General features: G+C 38.3%; 1 protein-coding gene across 1 annotated transcript in view; it reads left to right on the top strand.

Moving 5' to 3' along the window:
• Positions 1-23,166, top strand: part of KIF4A (kinesin family member 4A) — a 113,536-nt gene extending 90,370 nt beyond the window's left edge. The window contains exons 20-30 of the mRNA XM_069464435.1: positions 4,185-4,340; positions 4,470-4,570; positions 9,170-9,299; positions 10,806-10,976; positions 11,365-11,475; positions 12,650-12,727; positions 13,096-13,191; positions 13,725-13,907; positions 20,900-21,016; positions 22,597-22,719; positions 22,958-23,166. Of these exons, the coding sequence (XP_069320536.1) occupies positions 4,185-4,340; positions 4,470-4,570; positions 9,170-9,299; positions 10,806-10,976; positions 11,365-11,475; positions 12,650-12,727; positions 13,096-13,191; positions 13,725-13,907; positions 20,900-21,016; positions 22,597-22,719; positions 22,958-23,158 (1,467 nt within the window). The 3' untranslated portion in view covers positions 23,159-23,166. The remainder of the gene's footprint in view (positions 1-4,184; positions 4,341-4,469; positions 4,571-9,169; positions 9,300-10,805; positions 10,977-11,364; positions 11,476-12,649; positions 12,728-13,095; positions 13,192-13,724; positions 13,908-20,899; positions 21,017-22,596; positions 22,720-22,957) is intronic.
• Positions 23,167-23,192: the final 26 nt, after the last annotated feature.

Below are 23,192 nucleotides of genomic sequence, written 5' to 3'. Positions count from 1 at the left end.
CAGGAAATGAATGAAAAATTCTCAAAATAAACTGAATTATTAGAGAAAAACCAAACAGAACTTCTGGAAATGAAATATTAATTCAAGAATTTACAAAACATAGTGGAAAGCCTTAAGAATAGGCTAGATCAGGTAGAAGAAAGAATCTCAGAGCTTGAAGATAACACTTTGAGCTAAACAAGTCAGTTGAAGAGAAAGAACAGAGAAATAAGAGGAATGGACAAAGCCCTACAAGCAATGTGGGATTATGCAAAGAGGCCAGACTTAAGAATCATAAGCATCCCTGAGAGCAAAGAAGAAAATACACAAGGGTTGAAAAAATCTATTTGAAAGAAGAATCAAGGAAAATTTCCTTGGCCTTGTTAGAAACATAGATATCTAGACAAGAAGCTGAAAGGACTCCTGGGAGATTTGTCACAAAGAGGCAATAACCATGATACATACTTATTAGACTTGCCAAAGTAAACATGAAAAGAGGCAGGAAAGCGAAAAAAATCAGGTAACTTATAATGAAAAACCTGTCAGAATAACTGCAGACTTCCCAACTGAGACCTTACAAGCCAGAAGGAATTGGGGCCCCATTCTCAGTCTTCTCAAACACAATAATGGCCAGCCTAGAATTTTGTATCCTGCAAAACTAAGTTTCTTATATGAGGGAGTAACAAAGACCTCAGACAAGCAAACACTGAGGCAATTTGTCAAGACCAGACCTGCCCTGCAAGAAGTACTTAAACCACGTTATACAATCAACACAATAGACACCCACTAGTGTACAATCACTCAAAAGATAAAGGTCAGAGCCCAGATACCACAATGGCTCAAGAGGTAAAAGAGCAATAAAGTTGTACTCAACAGAATGAACAGAAATCCACTCCACTTGTCAATTCTTTCAATAAATGTGAATGGCTTGAACTCCCCACTCAAGAGACATAGGTTGGCTGAATGGATAAAAAAATACAAGCCAAGTATCTGCTGTATCCAAGAAACACATCTAACCCACAAGTAGTCATTCAGACTCAAGGTGAAAGGATGGAAAACAATATTCCATACAAATGGAAACCAAAAAAAAGCTGATGTGGCCATTCTCATATCAGATAACATAGAGTTCAAATCAACAAAAGTAAAGAAACACAAGGATGGTCATTATATAATGGTAAAGGGAACCATTCAACAAGAAGACATAACAATTCTAAATATTTATGCACCTAACACAGGAGCACCCAGATACATAAAGCAAATCCTACTTAATCTAAACAAAATGATAAACAGCAGCACTGTAATAGCCAGGGACTTCAACACCCCATTGACAGAAGAGGACAGATCTTCCAAACAGAAAATACACAAAGAAACAGTGGACTTAAACGGAACTCTAGAACAAATGGGCCTAACAGACATCTATAGAACATTCTACCCCAAAACCACTGAATATAGTTCTTCTCATCAGTTCATGGAACATTCTCTAAGATTGATCATATCCTAGGCCACAAAACATGTCTCAAAAAATTTTTAAAAAGTAGAAATTATACCATGTATCTTCTCAGACCCCAGCAGAATAAAATTAGAAATCAATTCCAACAGAAACACTCATCTACATACAAAGTCATGGAAACGAAACAACCTACTGCTGAATGATAGCTGGGTTGAGGAGGAAATTAAGATGGAAATCAAAAGATTCTTCAAACTAAATGATAAAGGGGACACAAGTTATCAAAATCTGTGGCATACAACTAAAGCAGTCTTGAGAGAAAAATTCATAGCCCTAAATGCCTACATCAAAAAGACAGATCACAAATCAACAATTTAATGAATCATCTCAAGGAACTGTAAAAGGAAGAGAAAAACAATCCCAAACCCAGCAGAAGAGAAGAAATAACCAAGATCAGAGCGGAGCTAAATGAAATTGATAACAAAAGAATTATACCGAAGATTAATGAAACAAAAAGTAATTCTTTGAAAAGATAAGCAAAATTGACAGACCTCAAGCTAGATTAACCAGAAGCAGAAAAGAAAGGACTCTAATAAGCTCAATCAGAAATGAAAAAGGAGAAATCACAACTCATACCCTGGAAATATAAAATATCATCAATGAATACTATAAAAATCTTTTCTAATATAAGCATTCAGTGCTATAAATGTCCCCTAAGTACTGCTTTAACAACAACATCCCACAAATTTTCATGTTATGTTTTCATTTTATTTTAATTCAAAATACATTGTAATAAAATGCATTCTAATTTTTCTGTTGATTTCCTGACTTATGGGTTATTTAGAATTGTGTTATTTGGTTTCCAAATGTTTGGGGTTTTTTTCAAATATCTTTTTGTTATAGGTTTCCAATTTAATTTTGTCATGATCAGAGAATATACATTGTATGACTTGAATCCTTTGGAACATATTGAGACTTATTTTATGGCCCAGAATATGGTCAATTTTGGTGAATGTTCTATGTGTGCTTGAGAAGAATACATACTCTGCTGTTGTTGGATGCAGTGTTCTATAAATGTCGAGCTGAGTGATTGTTCTGTTCACTTCTACTATATCCTTGATGATTTTCTGCCTTCTTGTCTTATCAATTATTGAAAAAAACAGATATTTTTCCTAGGAGTTCTGTTTTTGCCTCATGTATTTTGAAGCTCTATTAGTATGGGCATAAACATTTAGGATTAATTGACCTGTTTATTGTTATGAAATGACCTTGTTTATCCCTAGTAATATCCTTTGTTCTAAAATCCACTTTGTCTAATATTATTATAGTCCCTCCATCTTTCTTCTGATTATTATTAAGATGGTATTTTTTTGACCCTTTTAATTTTAACTTATTTGTGCCTTCTTTTTTTTTTTTTTTTTTTTTTTGGTAGAAGTTAGTGTCCCTATGTTGCCCAGGCTGGTCTTGAACTACTGGCCTCAAGCAATCCCCCTGCCTTGGCTTCCCAAAGTGCTGGGATTATAGGTGCAAGCCACCATACCCAGTCTGCCTTCATTTTTAAAGTGTCTTTCTTATAGGCAGCATATATGGGGTCAAGCATTTTTAATCCAATCTAAAAATCTCTGCATTTTATTAAATAATTACCATTTACATTTAATGTGATCATTGTGGGTAGGTTTGAGCCTCTCATCTTGCTATTCATTTTCTATTTGTCTGATCTGTTCTTCATTTTCTTTTTCCTTGTTCCCTTCTTTTTTGGATCAATTGAGAATTTTTATGATTCCATATTATGTTCTTTGTTTACTTATGTGTTTTTGTTTCATGTATTCTGGTACTTTGTTATTAAAGTTATAAACATTAAGAATTATGTTCTCTTGAACAATTAACTCCCTTATGATTAATCTTTTTTCTCCTCAGTATTTTTGATAGGAATTCTGCTTTATCTGATATTGATATATCCACTCTGGCTTTCTTTTGATTACCAATAGCATGGTATAATTTCATCAAAAGTGGAAATATTCTCAGGGATGGTTACTGTTTTAAAAAGTGAACTTAGTGAATTTTATTTTATTTTAGTAAAAATCCCATTCATCTACTTTAAAAATTAAGAGTGGTTTTCTATTTATTAAATAGGACGGGCATGGTAGCTCACACCAGTAATCCCAGCAGTTTGTGTGGTGGAGGTGGGAGGATTGCTTGAGGCCAGGAGTTTGAGACCACCCTGGACATCACAGGGAGACTCATGTCTACAAAAAATAGAAAACATTAGCGGGCATGGTAGCATGTGCCTGTAGTCCCACCTACTCAGGAGGCTGAGGCAGGAGGATCACCTGAGCCCAGGAGTTTGAGGTTGCTATGAGCCATGATCATGCAACTGCATTCCAGCCTGGGTGACAGAGTGAGACCCTATATCTAAAAATAAATTTTTAAAAATAGAATTGATAATAAAAATATTCTTCAGTTCAAAATCATGAACTAGTTAGGGGCAAAGAACAAATTTTAAGGAGAAAATAAAGAACAGGGCACATCAAAATGCTAAGATATCTGGAGAAAGTCTCTTTCTTGTGACTTTTTAGGATATTACTGTTAAAGGCTTTAAGAGAAGTCCTGACATTTTTGGTGAGTGTAAGTATGAATGGAAATCGCACTGCTAGTTATTTGGGCTCTAGTCCAAATGAAATTAACTCTGGAGCTGAATCTAGCCCATGGACCAGTGATTCCTCATCCCTAACCCAGACATCACTGATTTCTCTTCTAGAATTGGCTTGGAAATGAAATTGAGGTAATGGTGAGTACTGAAGAAGCCAAACGTCATCTGAATGACCTTCTTGAAGACAGAAAGATCCTGGCTCAGGATTTGGCTCAACTCAGACAAAAAAAAGAATCTGGGGAGAATCCACCTCCTAAACTCCGGGTAAGTGCCTTTATGAAAGAAAAAATGTTACCAATAATCAGACTCTGCATTCCCCAGAAATCCTCACCACTTTGGAGGATTACTTTCCTTTTAGTACTTCATCCTTGTTCCCACTATTCTTCTTTACAGAGGCGTACATTCTCACTTGCTGAAGTGCGTGGTCAAGTTTCAGAGTCAGAGGATTCTATTACAAAGCAGATTGAAAGTCTAGAGACTGAAATGGAACTCAGGTAAGGGGACTATCACTAAGGCATTATAAAAACTTACTCCTAGAATCAAAAATAGAACCCATTGAGGCCAGGCATGGTGGCTCATGGCTGTAATCCTAGCACTCTGGGAGGCCGAGGTGGGAGGATCACTTGAGCTCAAGAGTTCAAAATCAGCCTGAGCAAGAGCAAGACCCTGCCTCTACTAAAAATAAATAAATAAAAATAGAAAAAATTAGCCAGGCAACTAAAAATAGAAACAAAAAATTAGCTGGGCATGGTGATGCATGCCTGTAGTCCCGGCTACTCAGGAGGCTAAGGCAGGAGGATCGCTGGAGCCCAGGAGTTAGTTTGAGGTTGCAGTGAGCTAGGCTGATGCCATGGCACTCTAGCCCAGGCAACAGAGCAAGACTCTGTCTCAAAAAAAAAAAAAAAAAAAAAAACCTCATTGGCCAGGCACAGTGGCTCATGCCTATAATCCCAACATTTTGGGAGGCCAGGGTGGGAAGATCACTTGAGGTCAGGAGTTCGAGACTAGCCTGGGCAACATAGTAAGACCCTGTCTCTACAAAATAATTTTTTTTTAATTAGCCAGGCATGGTAATGTGTGCCGGTAGTCCCAGCTACTCAGGAGGCTGAAGTGGGGGGATCACTTGAATCTAGGATTTAGATGCTACAGTGAGCTTATGATCACACCACTGCACTCTAGCCTGGATGACAGCGCAAGACCCTGTCTCTTAAAAAAAAAAAAAACTATCTAGTGATTCAAAAGCTGGTTTTTCAAAAGCTTTGTGATGGTGGAAAAACAAAAGAAACTAACAATTTTTTGAATTGGACGCTTCACTAGACATGTTAGATACATTTTCTCATTCAGTTTCTTTGACACCCCATGATGTAAGTATCATTATTCTCGCTTTAGAGATCTAAAATGAAGTTCAGCAATCTTAAGAAATTTGCGAAAGATATTAACTGGCTAACAACAGAGCTGGGATTCAAAACCCACTCTAATTCCAAAGTCCATGCTCTTTACAATACACTACAATTTTTTTTTTTTTTTTTGAGACATAGTCTCATTCTCTTGCCTAGGCTACAGTGCTGTGGCGTCAGCCTAGCTCACAGCAACCTCAAACTCCTGGGCTCAAGCGATCCTCCTGCCTTAGCCTCCCGGGTAGGTGGGACTACAGGCACGCGCCATCATGCCTGGCTAATTTTTTCTATTTTTAGTTGTTTTGGCTAATTTCTTTCTATTTTTACTAGAGACAGGGTCTTGCTCTTGCTCAGGCTGGTCTCAAACTCCTAAGCTCAAGCAATGCTCCCTCCTCGGCCTCCCAGAGTGCTAGGATTATAGGCGTGAGCCACTGTGCCCGGCCTACACTACAATTTTTGATGTAGTAGTATCTTTGAAATGCAGAACTAAGAACAGAATTTTAGAGGAACCCAAGAAATGATAATAGAAGAGCAAACAACACAGGAGAACTTCAGAGATCATTAACAAAAGAGATATCATATAACATACAAGTAAAGTTATCATGAACAGTAAATGAGATTAGTTAAGTGCATACCACAGTACTTGGCATATTAGAAATGCTCAGTGAATGTCCTTCTCTCCCTCTTCCTGGCTCTAAGACCAGAAATTATGCCACACATCCTCTCTAATCACTATTATTATCTCTTAAGCAGTTTATGAAATATAGAAGGAACAGAACTTTGACAGAAACTTTATAGTGTCTTAGGATAATAGAACTTTATTTTCCAGAAGACTTGGGGATCATTTAATTTGGTTTTAGCAATACATACTAGATGTTTATCTTTGGATACATTTGTAAATCACTCAACATTTGAGTTCCTGCTTTGTGCTGTACTGGATGCAGTTCAGTTGGGATATACAGAAAGAATGATGGCATTATCTTTGTTGTCAGGTAGACATAGTATAATTACTCATAATGGTATTCTAGAATCATTTGTTAAGATTTCAGGAATGTCTTAAACCATTGATGACTTATAGTTGGTTATGGTAAGAGTATTTGCATCACAGAAAAGCTACAAATCAGAGCTGGTTTTTAAAGTGCTGGTTGTTAAACATTTACCTGTATACTACATGCATAAGTAAATGATTATGTAGATGTAGGGCAGGTGCTAAGTCGACGGAATTAGACAGAGGTGAGTTTAATTAGGGGAATTTTCCTAAGGTTGATGAGACTTAAACTAAATTTTGAAATAGATAAGGGACGTGAATTGCCAGAGAAGATAGGAAAGGGCCAATGACAGATGATTACTCTGAAGTGTTCTGTCCCACCTCTTCCAGAAGCTTTGCCTGACTCTTCATCCCTCACTAATCTTCCCCTTCTCTAAACTCTTACAGAACTTATTATGCTCAATTATGTGCTACAGATGACATGTTATCTTTGTATTTGTTTATTATTTTATGTTTTAGTTTTGTAAATCTAAAGACAAATTTTAAGCTTGTTGAAGGAAAGGACTACACGTTAGACAGCATTCTCAAAGTGTGGTCTGCAGACCCCTGGGATTCTCTAGGAGCCTTTCAGGGAGTCCAAACAGTCAAATTTATTTTCATAATAATAAGACATTATTTGTCCGGTTATTATGTTGACATTTGCACTGATAGCGCAAAAGCAATAGCAGACAAAACTGCTGACACCCTAGGTTGAATGAAAGCAGTGGCACCAACCTGAGTCAGTAGTCATTGTATGCTTCACCACTACACACTCAATTTAAAAAAAAAAAAAGCCAGTCTTAATTAAGAGTGGTTTTGATAAAGCAGTAAAAATTGTAAATTTTATTAAATCTTGACCCTGAAGTTCATGACTTTTTAAATATCCTATGTAATGAAATGGGAAGAACACATCAGGCACTTCTGCTGCATGCTGAACATAATGGTTGTCTCAAGAAAAGCATTATGTGATTGCTTGAGCTGTAAGCTCAACAGGCCTCTTTTTTCACGGAACATCATTTTTACTTAAATGAACAACTGACAAACTATGGTCATTTGGCAGACATTTTCTCAAAAATAAACAGAGTGAGCCTGTTGCTTTAAGGAAAACAATGGACAATGTTTGTTACCAAAGATAAAATTTGAGCTTTCAAGCAAAATTTTAAATTTTGGAAAACTTGTATCTGCCACCATGAGCTTGACAGTTTTTCATAATTTTTCTGATAAGATCAATAATGATATTAGCAAGTATTTTTTAATGTATTATATAATGAAATGTATTAACATTTGGAGGATCTGCATGACTCAGTGGACTAATATTGTCCAAATGACATGTTACAGAATCATGTATAGGTAAAAAATCCATTCAGATTGCAAGATAGACCAATGAATTTTAATATAAGAGTACAAAAAGTTTATTAATAATAGCTTCAGATTCCACATTGCAACTAACTTTTAAGGAACTACCACTTGTTGCTTTTTGGTGTAGTATCAAAGAAGACTGTCCATAATTATCTGAAAAGGCTATTAAAATACTCCTCCCTTTTCCATCTGCATATCCATATGAGGCCAGATTGTATTCATTTACATCAACTAGAACAACATATCACAAAAGATTGAATGCAGAGGGAAATATGAGAATTCAGCTGTCTTCAACTAAGCCAGACATTACAGAGATTTGCAAAAATGTAAAATGATTCCATTCATCTCACTAAATTATTTTGTTTTGGAAAATGTTAATTTTTATAAAACATGTTAATGTATAATTGGTTTGTTATTTTTAAGTGAATTAATAAATATTTAAATTGTTCTCAGTTTTACTTTCTAATACTATAAATATCTATAGGTATAACACATGTGAATAGAATTTCTTAGAGGTGTTCAATAATTTTGAAGAATGTAAAGCGTTCCTGAGCCCCCAAAATTTAAGAACTGCAATCTTAGATAATTTTATAACCATCTTCCTTATAGTACCTAACATAGCACTGCATATTAAGCACATGCTGATATGTTCCTTCTCATTATACACAGAACGAATCTGAGAAGAAAGCTATTAATGAAACTGAAATATTGTGCAGACCTTGGTCTACTAGGCCATACTATATCAGAAAGACCCCACTAGATCAGGAAGCTATAACCAGGATTGAAGTATATACTTTTCTTAGAAATTTCTTGGTCCTGTGGCAAGCACTTCAAGATAACCTCTCACAATACCAGCCATATGTGTCAGTTTGGTAATTTGATTCTAGCAAAGAGCAGCTACCTTTTTGTTCTTTTGAGATTTTTTCCTTCTCCAACCTGAATCTTATCCTTACATAGGTGGGCCACCATATCACAGTCTGAGCCTATATGGCCTCAGGACAAAGTTACATTATAGTCAATCCCCTACAATAAAAGCCTTACTATAATAAATTTTTCTAAGTCCCACCATATGACCCATTTATTTCAACCAATATTTAATAAAACCATTTGGATAGCCTCCTGAAGTCCCTTTGTAACTGGATTTGAGATAGTATATAAAATCCTAACTGGATGACTCAACCATTGTTCAAATGATATTTAACTAATAGCTCCATCCATAAAATTATTTGAAATTTCTCCTTAGAGCTCTTCCCCCTTCTCCTTGATGTTGAGGCTACTCACAATAAGGCTCACTGTTTCTTTCCCTGAAGGAGTGCTCAGATTGCTGACCTACAGCAGAAGCTGCTGGATGCAGAAAGCGAAGACAGGCCAAAACAACGATGGGAGAATATTGCTACCATTCTGGAAGCCAAGTGTGCCCTGAAATATTTAATTGGAGAGGTAAACATCACTCTTCCTACCAGGAATTAGGAGTCCGGTTGTGTAGGTTAAAATAAGATGTTAACCTTGGAATATTGTCATAATGTTATTGCCACTTTTCATGGGAGAAACACCAAGAACACTAACATTAGAGAATTTAGTGGGTAAAGGTTCATGTAAGCAACTACAGGCCAGTCACTTACAAAAATATAATATGACTCACAAATTGATACCCATCGTGCCTGGCATATAGCAAGCACTCAATAAATATTAGCTGTTGTTATTAGGAAAAGACCAGGATGCCATAGTGGATCACTGGCTAAACATAAACTATTATGTTATACTACTTTCTAAAACACCTATGAGATGTATATTCAAAAAGTTTAAGATACAATCTAGAAAAGGGAAAACCTAAGTATGTTTTGACAAAAACTCATTTTAAGGCTGGGCACAGTGTCTCATTCCTGTTATCCTAGCACTTTGGGAGGCCAAGGCAGGAGGATTGCTTGAGGCCAGGAATTTGAGACCAGTCTGAGCAAGAGTGACACCCCATCGCTACCAAAAAAAAAAAAAAGAAAGAAAGAAAAGAAAAAAATTAGCTTGGCGTGGTAGCACATGCCTATAGTTCCTTCCAGCTACTTGGAAGGCTGAGACAGGAGGATCACTTGAGCCCAGGAGCTTGAGGTTGCTGTGAGCTATGATGATGCCACCTCACTCTACCCCAGGTGAGAGAACAAGACCCTGTATCAAAAAAAAAAAAAAAAGATTCGTTTTAAGGTAAAGCCATCTTCACTGACCTTAAAATAATATGTCATCTTACATTGTCACAAGAGGAATGAAAGTTGATTACCTTTGGCAATTGAGGAATTTTTCACTTAAGACAAATTATACAAACTCCAAACCACAAGTTTGAACAATGTTACCCTTTGTACATATTTGTGTTGGGTTAGCAGATTTGTTCTACTAAGGAAATTCTGATTAGTTTTGTGAACACTGGTATTTACAATGTTCACCATTTGGGCTAGTAGTGAAAGTAAAATTAGGCCAGCATAAGATATCAATGTAGCCTGAAAAGCCAGATCTGCATTCTTAGCTAATGTGTCTACGAGTTCTGACATGTGAATACAGACATTCTGAATTGGCCATAAGGGTGTGTCCTGTGGATTTCTCTTTAAAATTAAGGAAGAATTTCTTAAATATCAGAATTTGGAGTTGTCAGATATTGTTTGTGTTAGGTTTATTCTTGCCTTGAGGCAGAGCAAGAAATAAAATGACCTTAGCAGTGGCTTCTAGCCCCAAGATACGTATCTCAGCAGAAATAAGGACTCTTGGCCTGGGAATTGAACAGTAGTGTTGTTACTATTCAATGTTAGAATCTATATGACATGAAAAAATACGAATGAACTTAGACATGGAGGAACTTGTCTCAGACCATTTCAAGAAAGCTAACATTTTCCTACCTAATGAATGGGGGAGGGGGAAGGTTGTCATTTTCCAAATAAATTGATCTTCTTTTATCCCTTCCAGCTGGTGTCCTCCAAAATACAGGTCAGTGAGCTTGAAAGCAGCCTGAAACAGAGCAAGGCCACCTGTGCTGACATGCAGAAGATGCTGTTTGAGGAAAGAAATCATTTTGCTGAGATGGAGACAGAGTTACAAGCTGAGCTGGTCAGAGTGGAGCAACAGCACCAAGGGAAGGTAAACTCTAGCAAGCCAAGAAGTTTTACGGAGAAACTAGCATTGTCTTTTGTTGTTAGTTAAAAAATGTAGTGGGGGTATGAAGTTTCCTTCAAAAGGCCATGTGGTCTTTTCCAAATTTTGCAAATATGAAGAAACCTGAAAGAGACAAGTGACTTGTCTGAGTTTACACATACCAATGACAATCTCTGTTAGCCTCCAACTTGAATACTAACGTTAACATGCTGAGAAACATCGGTGCTATGCTTACTCCTTCAAGCTATGAAAGCAAAAGATAACAGTTTTACTTCTAAATCACAAAAGTCACCTGGATCACTGCTTGAACTAAGTCAAAATTCTTTTCCCCCTTGTTCTTTGATACTGCCCACTGGGTCGTGTCTTTCTCTAGGTGCTGTACCTCCTCAGCCAACTGCAACAAAGCCAAATGGCAGAGAAGCAGGAGCTAGAGGAGTCCGTCAGCGAAAGGGAAAATCAGCTGTTGAACATACTGAAGTGTCAGGTTTGATAACAAGGGAGAGGTCCCCAGAGATGGGTTCATAGGCCTGAAAATCTGGTCTCATTTAGATCATTGTACTTGTGGCAAAGAGTAATTAAGTGCTTAAAAAAAAAGTTTATAATAGTAGCCTCTACTGTCTTTTGGCCCTATTTAGTCAGGTTAGTGGCACTTAGAGTATAGCCACACGTAGGAATAACCTCAATTTTGGTACCAAAACAACAGTAAATACTCCATACCAGACTTTGAGGCCTCATGGTTCTTTTCCTCAACCTCAAGCTCTGAAGAGTTAAAGAAGTGAAATCATCCAGTAGTTACTTAGCATCCTAGGGGCATTCAGCTCTATCCTTCTTTTCTTTTTTTTTAAGGCAAGCATGAAAATGAGGTTTATTGAGGAGAGCAAGATAAGATTATAGAGAAAGAGCAAGATACAGGTTTACAGAGTGAGATACATACACCACAGATGACGACTGGACCCATTTTTGCAGGAAAAAGAGAGAGAGGACAAAAAGGGCAACTCTGTCTTTCTGAGCTTGTTCTTCTGAGCTGAGATCTGACATGTTTGTGAAATGCCTGGGGTCTAAAATCCTTTCAGAGGCTGGGAACACCACACCCTTTAGTAACATGTTGGAGCACTATTTTAGTCCAACTTAGAATCTTTTTCCTGACCCACCAGTTTCCCTGGCACCTCCCATATAAGACATAACCAAGCTAGTTAAGGTTGTATACATTAATCTGGTGGTCTTAAGTGCCAGGAAGTTTAATCAAATTCATTAGAGTGGCAAATAAACTGCCTAGTCTATGCTGAGAAGGGTGAACAGAAGCATCTACAGACCTCAAGGAAACAGAACTAATTTTCTGTGGGTTTCTTAATCAGCATCCTGAGGTAAAAGGGGATATGAAGCTAGAGAATGGAAAAGAATAAGAAAGGCTTTTAAGACAGAGCCCGTGGTCCCTACAAGTGTGGTCAGAGCTGCTGGGGAGCATTGGAATAGAAGTGGCATTCAGGGTACCTAGGAACTGGAAATCAGACATCTTTCTGGGTGCCAATGCCTACTGTGCAAAAACCATCTGCTGCCAGCAACTTGGCAGCAGTATGTTTTCATCTATGTAAGTTGTTTGGTAACCCACATGTAATGCCCAAAATAACCCCACATATCACTGCACTATCTGGAAATAGGAGAAAGAACTTGAAAAGATGCAAGAAGTGTGTGAGAAAAATCAGCAGCTTCTCCGAGAGAATGAAATCATCAGAAAGGTAATATAGTTTCCCATTCACTTGGTAAGCCCTGGAGGCCCTATTGCTACTGAGGGTAGCTCTTGGGAGCAACCCTCAGTATGGTGACTTGGCTCTATTTTAACAAGGTCTATGTTGAGTTTCCACATGATATAGTTGTATACACTTCAAAGTGGTATAAACACAAGTTTTAAAATTTGCCCTTTTCTGAATCTATTATTATTAATGTTGGAAAGTGGGAGCCCTTCAACCTACTCTACTATAACCCTGCCTCACTTTACTATGGTTTAAAATTGAACTAGCTTAGGTCTGGAATCTTTGTGTTTTAGCCATGAACACTCCCAGAAGCTGCTCTGCGTTTATACACTTTGTCTGTTTTTTTCAAATAGAAACTGACCCTCCTCGAAGTAGCCAGCAGACAGAAACATCTTCCCAAGGATACCCTTGTATCTCCGGACTCTTCTTTTGAATACATCCCTCCTAAGGTAAAATGATCAGTGCCTGTGATACCTTTGCATAGCCCAGGTTTGGGGTGAGTGTGCTAAAATCACCTTTTATGAGAGATTGAGAGTTGAAATCCCAAATTCTAGCATCTCAATTTTCCCTGGAGTCCTAGATAAAACTACAATACAATCCTAAGGAAAATAGGCTTCTCCCTCCTCAGAAGGCTGACTTTTGGCCACACACAGACATTATCTAATGCAGCTGAGGAGGAGGAACAGGAGAGAAGAACAATAATGTTCAGCTGTCCATCCAAAGATACTTATCTCATCCTATCATGAGTTCACCCTTCCTCCCTCAGATTGGTCAGCCTTCAGTTTCTGTCCCTTCAAAGACTCTGTGAATCCAAAGGCTAAAGCAAGTTTTCTTCTGATTGGTAAAGCCAAGTGGGGTATATTTGAGGGAGTCTGAAATCTCTGCTCTGAGAATATAGCTGGCAATGGCTACTGTGAAGATATTATGCATATGTATTTTTTTAAATTTTTATTAAATAAATGTTCCAAACTTTTTTTTTAAGCCAAAACCTTCTCGTGTTAAAGAAAAGTTCCTGGAACAAACCATGGACATCGAGGATCTAAAATATTGTTCAGAGCATTCTGTGAATGAGCATGAGGATGGTGATGGTGACAGTGATGATGGGGATGATGAGGACTGGAAGCCAACAAAATTAGTTAAGTTGTTCAGGAAGAACATCCAAGGGGTAAGAGCTAGCTCTTCAACTCTGTCAGAAGTTCTAATCATTAATATTCACTGCTGCTGGGATGGCTTTCTGAATCTAGGAATGTACTGGCCCCATATCCTTTGGATTCCATTCAAAGGACACTTTGGATCCCATTCAAAGACTCCACTAAGGGGTGGCTGGTTGGGCCAGCTCTGTATAGAACTTGGGGCTAGTATAGGGGGCTGCCCAAGCGTACAATTGGCTCTTTTCATGTTTTCAGGTTCTTACCAGTCTGAATAGGTAGTGTACCATACAATTTCATTGAGACTGATTCCAAAGTGACCATAACAGTTCTTCATATTTTTATAGCACTTTACAGTTTACAAACCATTCTCATACATTATATCTTTTAATCATCACAAAAAAATCCAGTGAGGTATTTATTATTTGCATTTTACAGATGGGCTTCAAACCCATAGGAGGAAAACAACCTTGTCATAAAATGAAGTGACAGTCAGGACTTGAAACCAAATATTCTGACTCCAGGTGCAGTTTGTTTCTACCACACCATGGTCATGTCAGTAAAAACTGCAGACCCGAAGCTAAGTGGGTACTCTGTCTTCCTTGCCTACTGAAGTGATTTTGCTCGCTAGGCTAAGGGGCAAAGGGAAATACAGGAAAAGCTAATAATTAAGATCAAACACATCAAGTTAAGGCTAGTTAGGAACAATCTGATTTAGGCATGCTTTATTTACTTACACAATGATAGTCCTACATAATTATCAAATCTAAATGTTTTACATTGAAACATTAACTTCCCAGACACTACGGTTCACCACCACTACCCAAACTGTGCCCTGTAGCCACATTCCACTTAAAGAAAACAGTTCACAAATTACCTTAGCTGCTTTCCTAGAAAGTTTGTTTATTTGATTAGCTAATAGTTTACCATATGGGGAACTAAACCTTGTAAAGCCACAACACCAGAGCAAAGCAAATCAAAAGGTATAGACAGCCATGGTGGTCAGTCAGAGTCATCAGGAATGCAATATATCATGTGCTCAGAGTTGAACTAAGAACTCATCCTTAGCCTCAGAGAGTTTATAATCTAATGGGAAAACAAAGCAAAGAAATAGAAGCATACCATAGAGCCTCAGCATATTCATCTCAGAGAGATGGACTGAGGGTATTTTTTGTTTTTTGTTTTTGTTTAGAGACAGGGTCTCTCTCTGTTTCCCAGGCTGGAATGCAGTGGTGCAATATAGTTTACTGTAAACTCAAACTCCTGGGCTCAAAGCATCCTCCTGCCTCAGCCTCTCAAATAGCTGGGACTACAGGCCATGCCACCATAACCAGCTAATTTTTTGTTTGTTTGTTTTTTGTAAAGACATGGTCTTGCTATGTTGCCCAGGCTGGTCTTGAACTCCTGGCCTCAAGTGATCCTCTCACCTCAGCCTCCCAAAGTGCTGGAATTATAGGCATGAGCCACTATGGCTGGCAAGGACTGAGGGGTTTTTAAGAGTGACTATAAAGCCAAACCAAGGAGGTATAGTTTAGAAGATGCCATGAAAGAAGTGACGATTGCTACATTATAAGACAAAAAGGGAAATAAAGTTTGGGAAGCAACTGGGAGAACATTTTTGGCACAATGAATAGCATATTGCAAAGACTTGAAGATGGTAGAGGAACAGAGGGTTCGGACACTTGGAGAAAATAGGGCAGAACGTGTCTGTCTTTCATTTGCTTGACAAGCATTTATGGATGCTCTACTGTGGTTGAAGTGGAGAGCATAAGCTGAATGTAGATTAAAAGGTCAGTTAAGTATTAATAATAGGAGGCAGAGTTGAGAAGTACACACAGAAAAAAATGGCAGAGGGCCTAAAACCGTTGGAAAGGAGTTTCCAGATGTGAAGCAAATGAGTATACTTGTCCTCAAGGAAAGCTTGATGTATTATAGCACTGTTGCTCTAAGCTTAAAAGGGAAATATGGAAGTACAGAAAATATTGCAAGTAAATAATATTTGCTATCAATGATAAATCTTATTTCTAAAGCAATGAGAAATTCTTTTTTAGGTTTTTCCCCCAATTTTATAATTTGGGAGATGAATATAACTGTATTTTAAGGTGAGCAAGTTGGCCTAAAATCTACTTTCTCCCTTTTGGCAACCTCAAAGTACATGGATGTTTTGACTGCTTGTAGATACGTTACCTATAGACCTTGATGCTTTGCATGAAGGCCATCTTTATTATTATTGCTTGAACTCAGTTGAAGGCTGGTATTATTACTAGGCACTAAAAAGGAGATTGCAGCAAGTACTAAAATGTTGACTTGTCCAGAGTTAATGGCTTCCTCACTCAGCCACATATCCTGTATGTACTAAGGAGATGCTGAGGGGTAGGTCATGTGCTATAGTAGAAGAAGTAATAACTTAGATGGCAGATAGACATGGGTTCTAGTCTTGAGTGCCACTGATTTATTGGGTGACTTTGAGCAAGTCACTTAATCTCCCTGGGCCTCAGATTCCTTAGCTATGCAACAAAGGGACTAGATTAGAATAGATGACATATAAAGTCCCTTCAAGGGCTAATACCTTGAGTCAAAGTAATAGTCAAAGTTGTATAAATGGTTGGCTAGCACTTGTGTTGATAAAAAAAAAGAGAAAAAAAGAAAAAAGGTTTTTATAATAGTACTTTATATGCTGTTACTTGGTATCTGAGAAGTTATAAGGAATACATGCAAAAGCACCTTGTGAAGGATAAAATGTCATATAAGTATTATTATTAAAGCACTGTAAAAATTTTACAAATATTCTCATCTGTCACCTTTGGCAGAAAAAAAGGCAGCAGGTATTCTTGTCTCTACCTTACTCTTTATGTTAAAATTTTGACCAGATCTTAGCCTTCTGAGATACAGGGTAACACTATAGTCAGTGCTAGGAGAATTATAGACTCTAGAGTAGTAGTTCTCAACCCTAGCCACACATTGGAATCCCCAAGAGAGCTTTTAAACATGGAGCCTGGGACCCCACCCCCAGATGTTCTAATTTAATTGGTCTGAGGTAGGATCTGGCCTTTTTGAAAAGCTCCCCAGAGATTTCTTATGTGCAGCCAGGATTGGGAACCACTGGCTTAAGGGAACCCCAAGAGGTCTTTTGGCTCTATTTTGCACTCTTTATAAAGAATCTCTCTATGACTTCTCAACTGTGGTGCTGAGACATGCTGGTGGGTTGCCAGTAGTTGTGATACACACCACACACACACATACATGTATATTTGCAGCTATGTCTGTGGTAAAGTCACACTTCCGTTCTGACATTCTGATCTGCTTCCTGGAGTGAGAGAGAATTAGGGTAAAGTTACAGCTCGGGCACGTGGCATGTGACTACCTCTGTCACGTGTGTCATGACTATTATATAATACCACTACTAGGTGTTTAGCCTCTGCTTGCTTGAAGACTTCTAGTAGGGGGAAGCTTGCAGTCTCATGGGGCAGCCCATTGTATTCCACTAATTTGTTAAAAAGTCCCTTATTTAGCTGAAATGTGCTGTCCTATAAATCATCCCAATGGGTCTTGGCTATGCAAAAGTCTAATCATTTTTCTTTATGACAGCCCTTCAGATACTGCTCTCATGATAGTATCCCTTTGGATAAAATTGAGAAACATGGACAGGGTAACAGAGCATGTTTGAAGCATTTAGATGAATTTGTAAATGGCCAAAGGACCATACCCAGGCTATAGCAATCAATGGACCAGTGTCATCTCAGTGAGGTATCCCTAGGACATGTTACAGAGCTCTATCTTTTGCCCTGACTTAATCAAAGCAGCAAAGGTTTTTTTGTTATCATAATGTCTAGTGCTGGCAAGGGTGACTTAGATGGGCATTCCTGTCTATTGCTATTAGGAATGTAAATTGGTATACCTTTCTGGAAGGCAACTTGAAATGTGTATCAATAGCCTTTAAAATGGTCCTATCCTTTGACTCAGTAATTATATGCATAGGAATTTATAGTAAGGAAATAGTCTTTGGTATGTAAATAGATTTATTCATTCAACAAATCTTTTCTGAGCACCTGTGTGCCAGGCACTATTTCTAGGTGCTAAGAATACAATAAACAAGACAGGTAAGACCCTTGCCCTCATGAAACTGACATTCTTGTGAAAGGAGATACACAATAACCAGAAAAACAAATAAAATAATTTTAGATGGTGATAAGAGAAAAAGAAAAGAAAATATATAGTGAAGTCATAGAGAATGATGGAGTGGGAAAAGAGCACTTTAGAAGAGTGCTTGGGAGAGGCCTCAGAGAGGAGGAGATATCTAAGCTGAGATCTGAACAAAGTGAAGAGCAAGTCAGGAAAAGAATCAGAGGAAGAACACTTCAGGAAAGGGGAACAGCAAATGCAAAGAACTCAGGGCAAGAATGAGCTCAGTGTCTCAAGGAACAGCTAAAAAGGCCAGTGTGGCTAGAGTGTATTAAGAAGTAGGAGAGTGTAGCACAAGGTAAAGGCAGAGGGGTAGTAAGGGGCCAGATTGTGGATGGTCTTGTCAACCATAGTATGCTTTAGATTATATTTATGTAGAAGGATATTTACTGCAAGATGAATTATAACAGTGAACAATTTCTTTCAAACAATCTTAATTGTTAACATTAGGGGACTGGTTAAATATATTGACATATCCACATATGAAATATATGCAACTATTAAAAATCATGTTTTTGATTTTTCAAATTTTATAAAGTGATATATATTATTCTCATAATCAGAAAAAAGATGTTATCATGGTTTCTTTTACCTTCACAACTACAGAACAAAGGTGATGGTTCTCATATGGAAAAGACTTAAGGGCTTGAATTTGACTGTAAACTTAGTATGAATCCACAAAGGTGACAAGAAAAAAAAACAGCAACTGTCATTTTAGGCCTCATTAATAGGACTAATAACAAGGGAAGGTCTATAACAAGGGAAATGGTTGTCACAATCCACTTGACAATGGTCGCACCACATTTAGAAAGTTGTACTCATTTCCGGATCTCACAATTAAAGATGAACTTTGACAAATTGGTATGTAGTTGAGGTGGTGAGGATACTTGGGAGCCATGTCATGTGGTGAATCACTGAAGAAACTATATTTATCTTTGAGAGGATTTGGACAGAGAAGGACTAGGGAGTAAACATTTGAATGACTGTGCTATAAAAGTGGGGTTAAACTGATTCCATGTCATTCCAGATGGCAGAATTGAGTCCTGTGGTTAAAAGTTTATATAGAAACTATTATCATCTCAGGATAAATAGAGCTTCAGATAATTAGACCAGGCATGTTAGAAAGGGGCTTCGTACATTAAACCAGGCTTTAGATGGCCACTGAGGTCTCTTCTGACTTTAACCCTTTATCCTGTGAGCTCTGCCACCTCTATCTTTTTCAAACCAAACTATCCCACTTTCTTCCATCATTTCTCTTTTAGCATTGTTTCATATAATTCTGGTCACCTACCTCTTTTTTGTTTAATGTCCTCTTTATTAAACACACATACACACTGAACTCCTGAATGTATACACAAGAAAACATCCTTATTGATTAAATGGGTTTAATACATGGAAAGGCCTTATAACAGTGCCTGGCATACCTTAATGTTAGCTATCACTGTTACAGCCTTGTTTATAAAAGTGAAAAATGGCACTATCAGCAGAATGGATAAATTGTGGCAAGTTTATAGAGTGAAAAGGAATGGAACTGGAGCTACATATATCAACATGTAATAAGATGCCATTTCTATAAAGTTTAAAAGCATGTAAGACAATTCTCTATTTTTTTTTTTCAAAAACTCATATATGATAAAAGACATGCATAGGAATGATAAACACCTAATTCAGGAGATTATTTATCCCTGGAAAGGAGGGAGACAAATGGGATCAGGAAAGAGTACACAGGAGACCTCAATTATATGTGCATTTTACTTATTAAGGGAAGTGGTGGGGACATGAGTGGGTTTTATTATTATTATTATTCTCTATGCTTTTGTATGCATGGAAAAAATTATGGTGCCCTAAGATAGGATGCATTATTTCACATGAGGTCCAACTAAGCCAGGGTATGGTGAAATGATTGCTCCCCATATTTTCTGAACTCCAAATTTCTGCCTGACTGCATTTGCTTTTGGACAGCGATTTAACACTATTGACTGACAGAACTTGCTCACACCTCAAATCCCTAGGCCCTTTTTGCACAAACTACTTTTAAGCTATATCACCCCCCATATTGTATTTATATGGCTGATTTGGGGGACACTTAAATACCAAACTTATGTTTATCCCTGTTGTATCCTTTCTTTCTACTTTTAGCCCATAAGTCCAGCCTGTCAAAATATTTTTGAATTATGATTCTGTTATCTGAATCATCCTTCCAGTTTTGTGTCATTGTTAAAGCTGATAAAAATGCCTACCTTGTAGACTGGTTCTGAGAGTCAAATGAGATTTTGTATTTTATATATATGAAAGTACTCTGAAAACTATACAGTGCTATCAAATGTAAATGATTTTGTTTCATATCATCAGTGATTTATTAAAATGTACTGAGGACAAAGCGGGAAAAATGTTGAAATGTGAGTTGGATGAAAGTACAGTTAGGTAGATCTAAAGATATCAAGTAACTATACTCAGTCCTTAAATATACCTACGTATACTACCATCCAGTTCACAGTTCTTCTCTTTGCCCATAAAATTGTCCTAAGAGTCTTTGTCAGTTGCCTTGCATTGTTATGGTATCCCTCTGATCTGTCCTTCAAGTATACTATCCAAAAAAGAAAATGAATTTTTCTGGCAAGACTTGTTCTATGGTAAACCTATGGTGGTTCTTGGTGATCATTGTTCCACTAAAGAAGAGAGGACTGAGGAGACTGAAGCTTGGTAAAGATGATGGTACTTTCCATGTTTTCTAGAAAGGCTTATAAGGGAACTTACAAGGGAAGATACTTTAAACTAGTCGTCTCACCCTTTCAGTAATATGTCTTTCTGCATATCTGTTTTGCAGTGCTCCTGTAAGGGCTGGTGTGGGAACAAGCAGTGTGGGTGCAGGAAACAAAAGTCAGACTGTGGCGTGGACTGCAGCTGTCACCCCACAACGTGTCGGAACCGCCAGCAAGACAAGGTAGGATTGGTGCTATTTCCTCTCACCATCCCCTCAAACCTCCCACTAGTTTCTGCCTTCCATCCTGAAACATGGAGTCTCCTGCACAACTCTTCCTACCCTTCTCCTTCCCTCTGCACCCAGAAAAAGAGACATTTCACTTCTCAATCCTTCTTCCTTACCGCTAGCCTGTCCACATGCCGCCTTCAGAAACCATAGCTTTTCCCAGGAGATTCCCAGGTATACAGCTCCCCACCCCCAGCCTTGGCTGTGAAGTTTCTGTATAATTTCTGAGGCAGAGCAAGAAACAAGAAAACAGGCATTACAGGCATATAGACATACAGGATCAAACTAGTCCAAAGGCTTAGCTGGAACTGTAAGAGCCACGTGCTGAGGTGGCAGCTTCCAAGAAGGAAGTTAATCCTTCTGACATCTTGAGACATTAGTTACTTAGAACCTCTCCATGGGAACCAGCTATTCCATGGCTCTAGGAAAAGACCCACAGGAACCAGTCCTTTCTAATAGTCACTGTTGTGAATCAAGTTAACATAGCAGTCCTAACATTGCTCCCAGGAATAGCCAACTCAGGGAAACAAAATGTGTCCTTAGAAGAGCAGAACCAAGCAGGTTAGATCCCTGTACTTGCCTTATACCTACCTGTGCTCGTGGCAAAACATGCACTACAGTTCTGAATGTGATATACAGTAATTCTAGCAAGGACAGCCTAATGATCATTCATAATGTATTTCTTAAACATCTGCCTGTGAACAGTTTTTCCCTGCATCTTCTATTAAAAATATTTCTAGAGGACTAAAGTGGCAAGCTAGAAGTCAGGCTAAGAACTGTAGATGTAGCAGGGACCTTAAGGATTCTCTGTTTCCAAGGTGTTTCAATTTGGATTCTAGAGTCATGTAAGAGTTCCATGAAAGTGCCTCCTGGTAGAGGGGTGTGGCCTGAGGTTGTTCAACCCCACTTCAACCAAAGCAACTTGCTTTTTACTTGTTTACACATTGGGATTCCTCTTAGGATTTCAATTGTTAAAACCACTTATCTAGTCCAATACTTCCATTTACAGAGATGTAAACTGAGACCCAGAGGTAAGCTTAAGCAATTCACCATGTATTACATGGCTGGTCATGACAACTAAGATTAGGCCTCAGGCTTCCTGATGCTTAATCCAGCTCTGTTTCCATGACAACAGGCTATAATTCTAATCCAAGCTCTACTGCAGAGTCACCTTGTTACCTGAACAACTTCTGTTTCTCAGACTCAGTTTCCTCATCTGAAAGGAATAATAATACACGTAAACACACTATAGGGGTGTTAAAAAGTATATTTCAGATTGCAGAGATGAGAAGTTTAATCCAAGAAATGACCAAGGTTTGGCCTTGTTTTAAACCTTGCTTCATGAGATGTCTTGTACTGCTATCCTACCTGGTCCTTTGCCTTCAGAGGCTGTCTCCAAGCAGGGCCTCCATAAGGCTTGCTTAGACTGACTGACTAATCACTCAGAGCTGTTATCTCACTGGTCAGAGGGGAGCAGATTGATTTTGTAACCTTGGGAGCCAAATTTATAATATACCTGTCTGCTTGATTTTTAGGATAGCCTTGTCACTCCTGAGAAGACCGAGGATTTGGAAGCCTCCTTAAAACTGGAGGATCCTACAGAAGTGACCCCTGGATTGAGCTTCTTCAAGCCCCTCTGTGCCACTCCGAACAGTCAGGTAGGCAGGTATTGGAAAACTTTGTCAGCATCCTTCTCTGCATTAGCTATGACAGAGACCAGTGGGAAAAAGGCATTTGGGGTAAAAGTGTAATCCACTTGCTGGGAAGTGGGAATCAGACTAGGAATCAGACTGGGCACAGACTAGAGTTTATGTTTTTCATAGAGCAGTCTTAGGGGACATCTCAGGCACTTGCAGTGGTTTGGTTGGGCCGAGCTTCTGTCTCTTTCCTCCATAGATCTTGAGACAGTTACGTGATGTGGACCAGAGGCTATTAAAGAAGAGTTCTGTTGCTACCTCCTTTGACAATCCTGAGGTGAAACATGTAGCAACAGAATCCGAAGATAATAAGGGTCCAGGGAAAAAAAAGAAACGAGCTCTAGCCAGCAATACCAGCTTCTTCTCTGGCTGCTCCCCTATCGAAGAAGAAGCCCACTGAAGTTGGAGTCATCATCTCTACTCCCAGTCTGGCT

This window comes from Eulemur rufifrons, chromosome 30, assembly GCF_041146395.1.
Source record: "Eulemur rufifrons isolate Redbay chromosome 30, OSU_ERuf_1, whole genome shotgun sequence".
Taxonomy (NCBI): Eukaryota; Metazoa; Chordata; class Mammalia; order Primates; family Lemuridae; genus Eulemur; species Eulemur rufifrons.
This window is presented reverse-complemented; position numbering and strand designations above follow the sequence as displayed.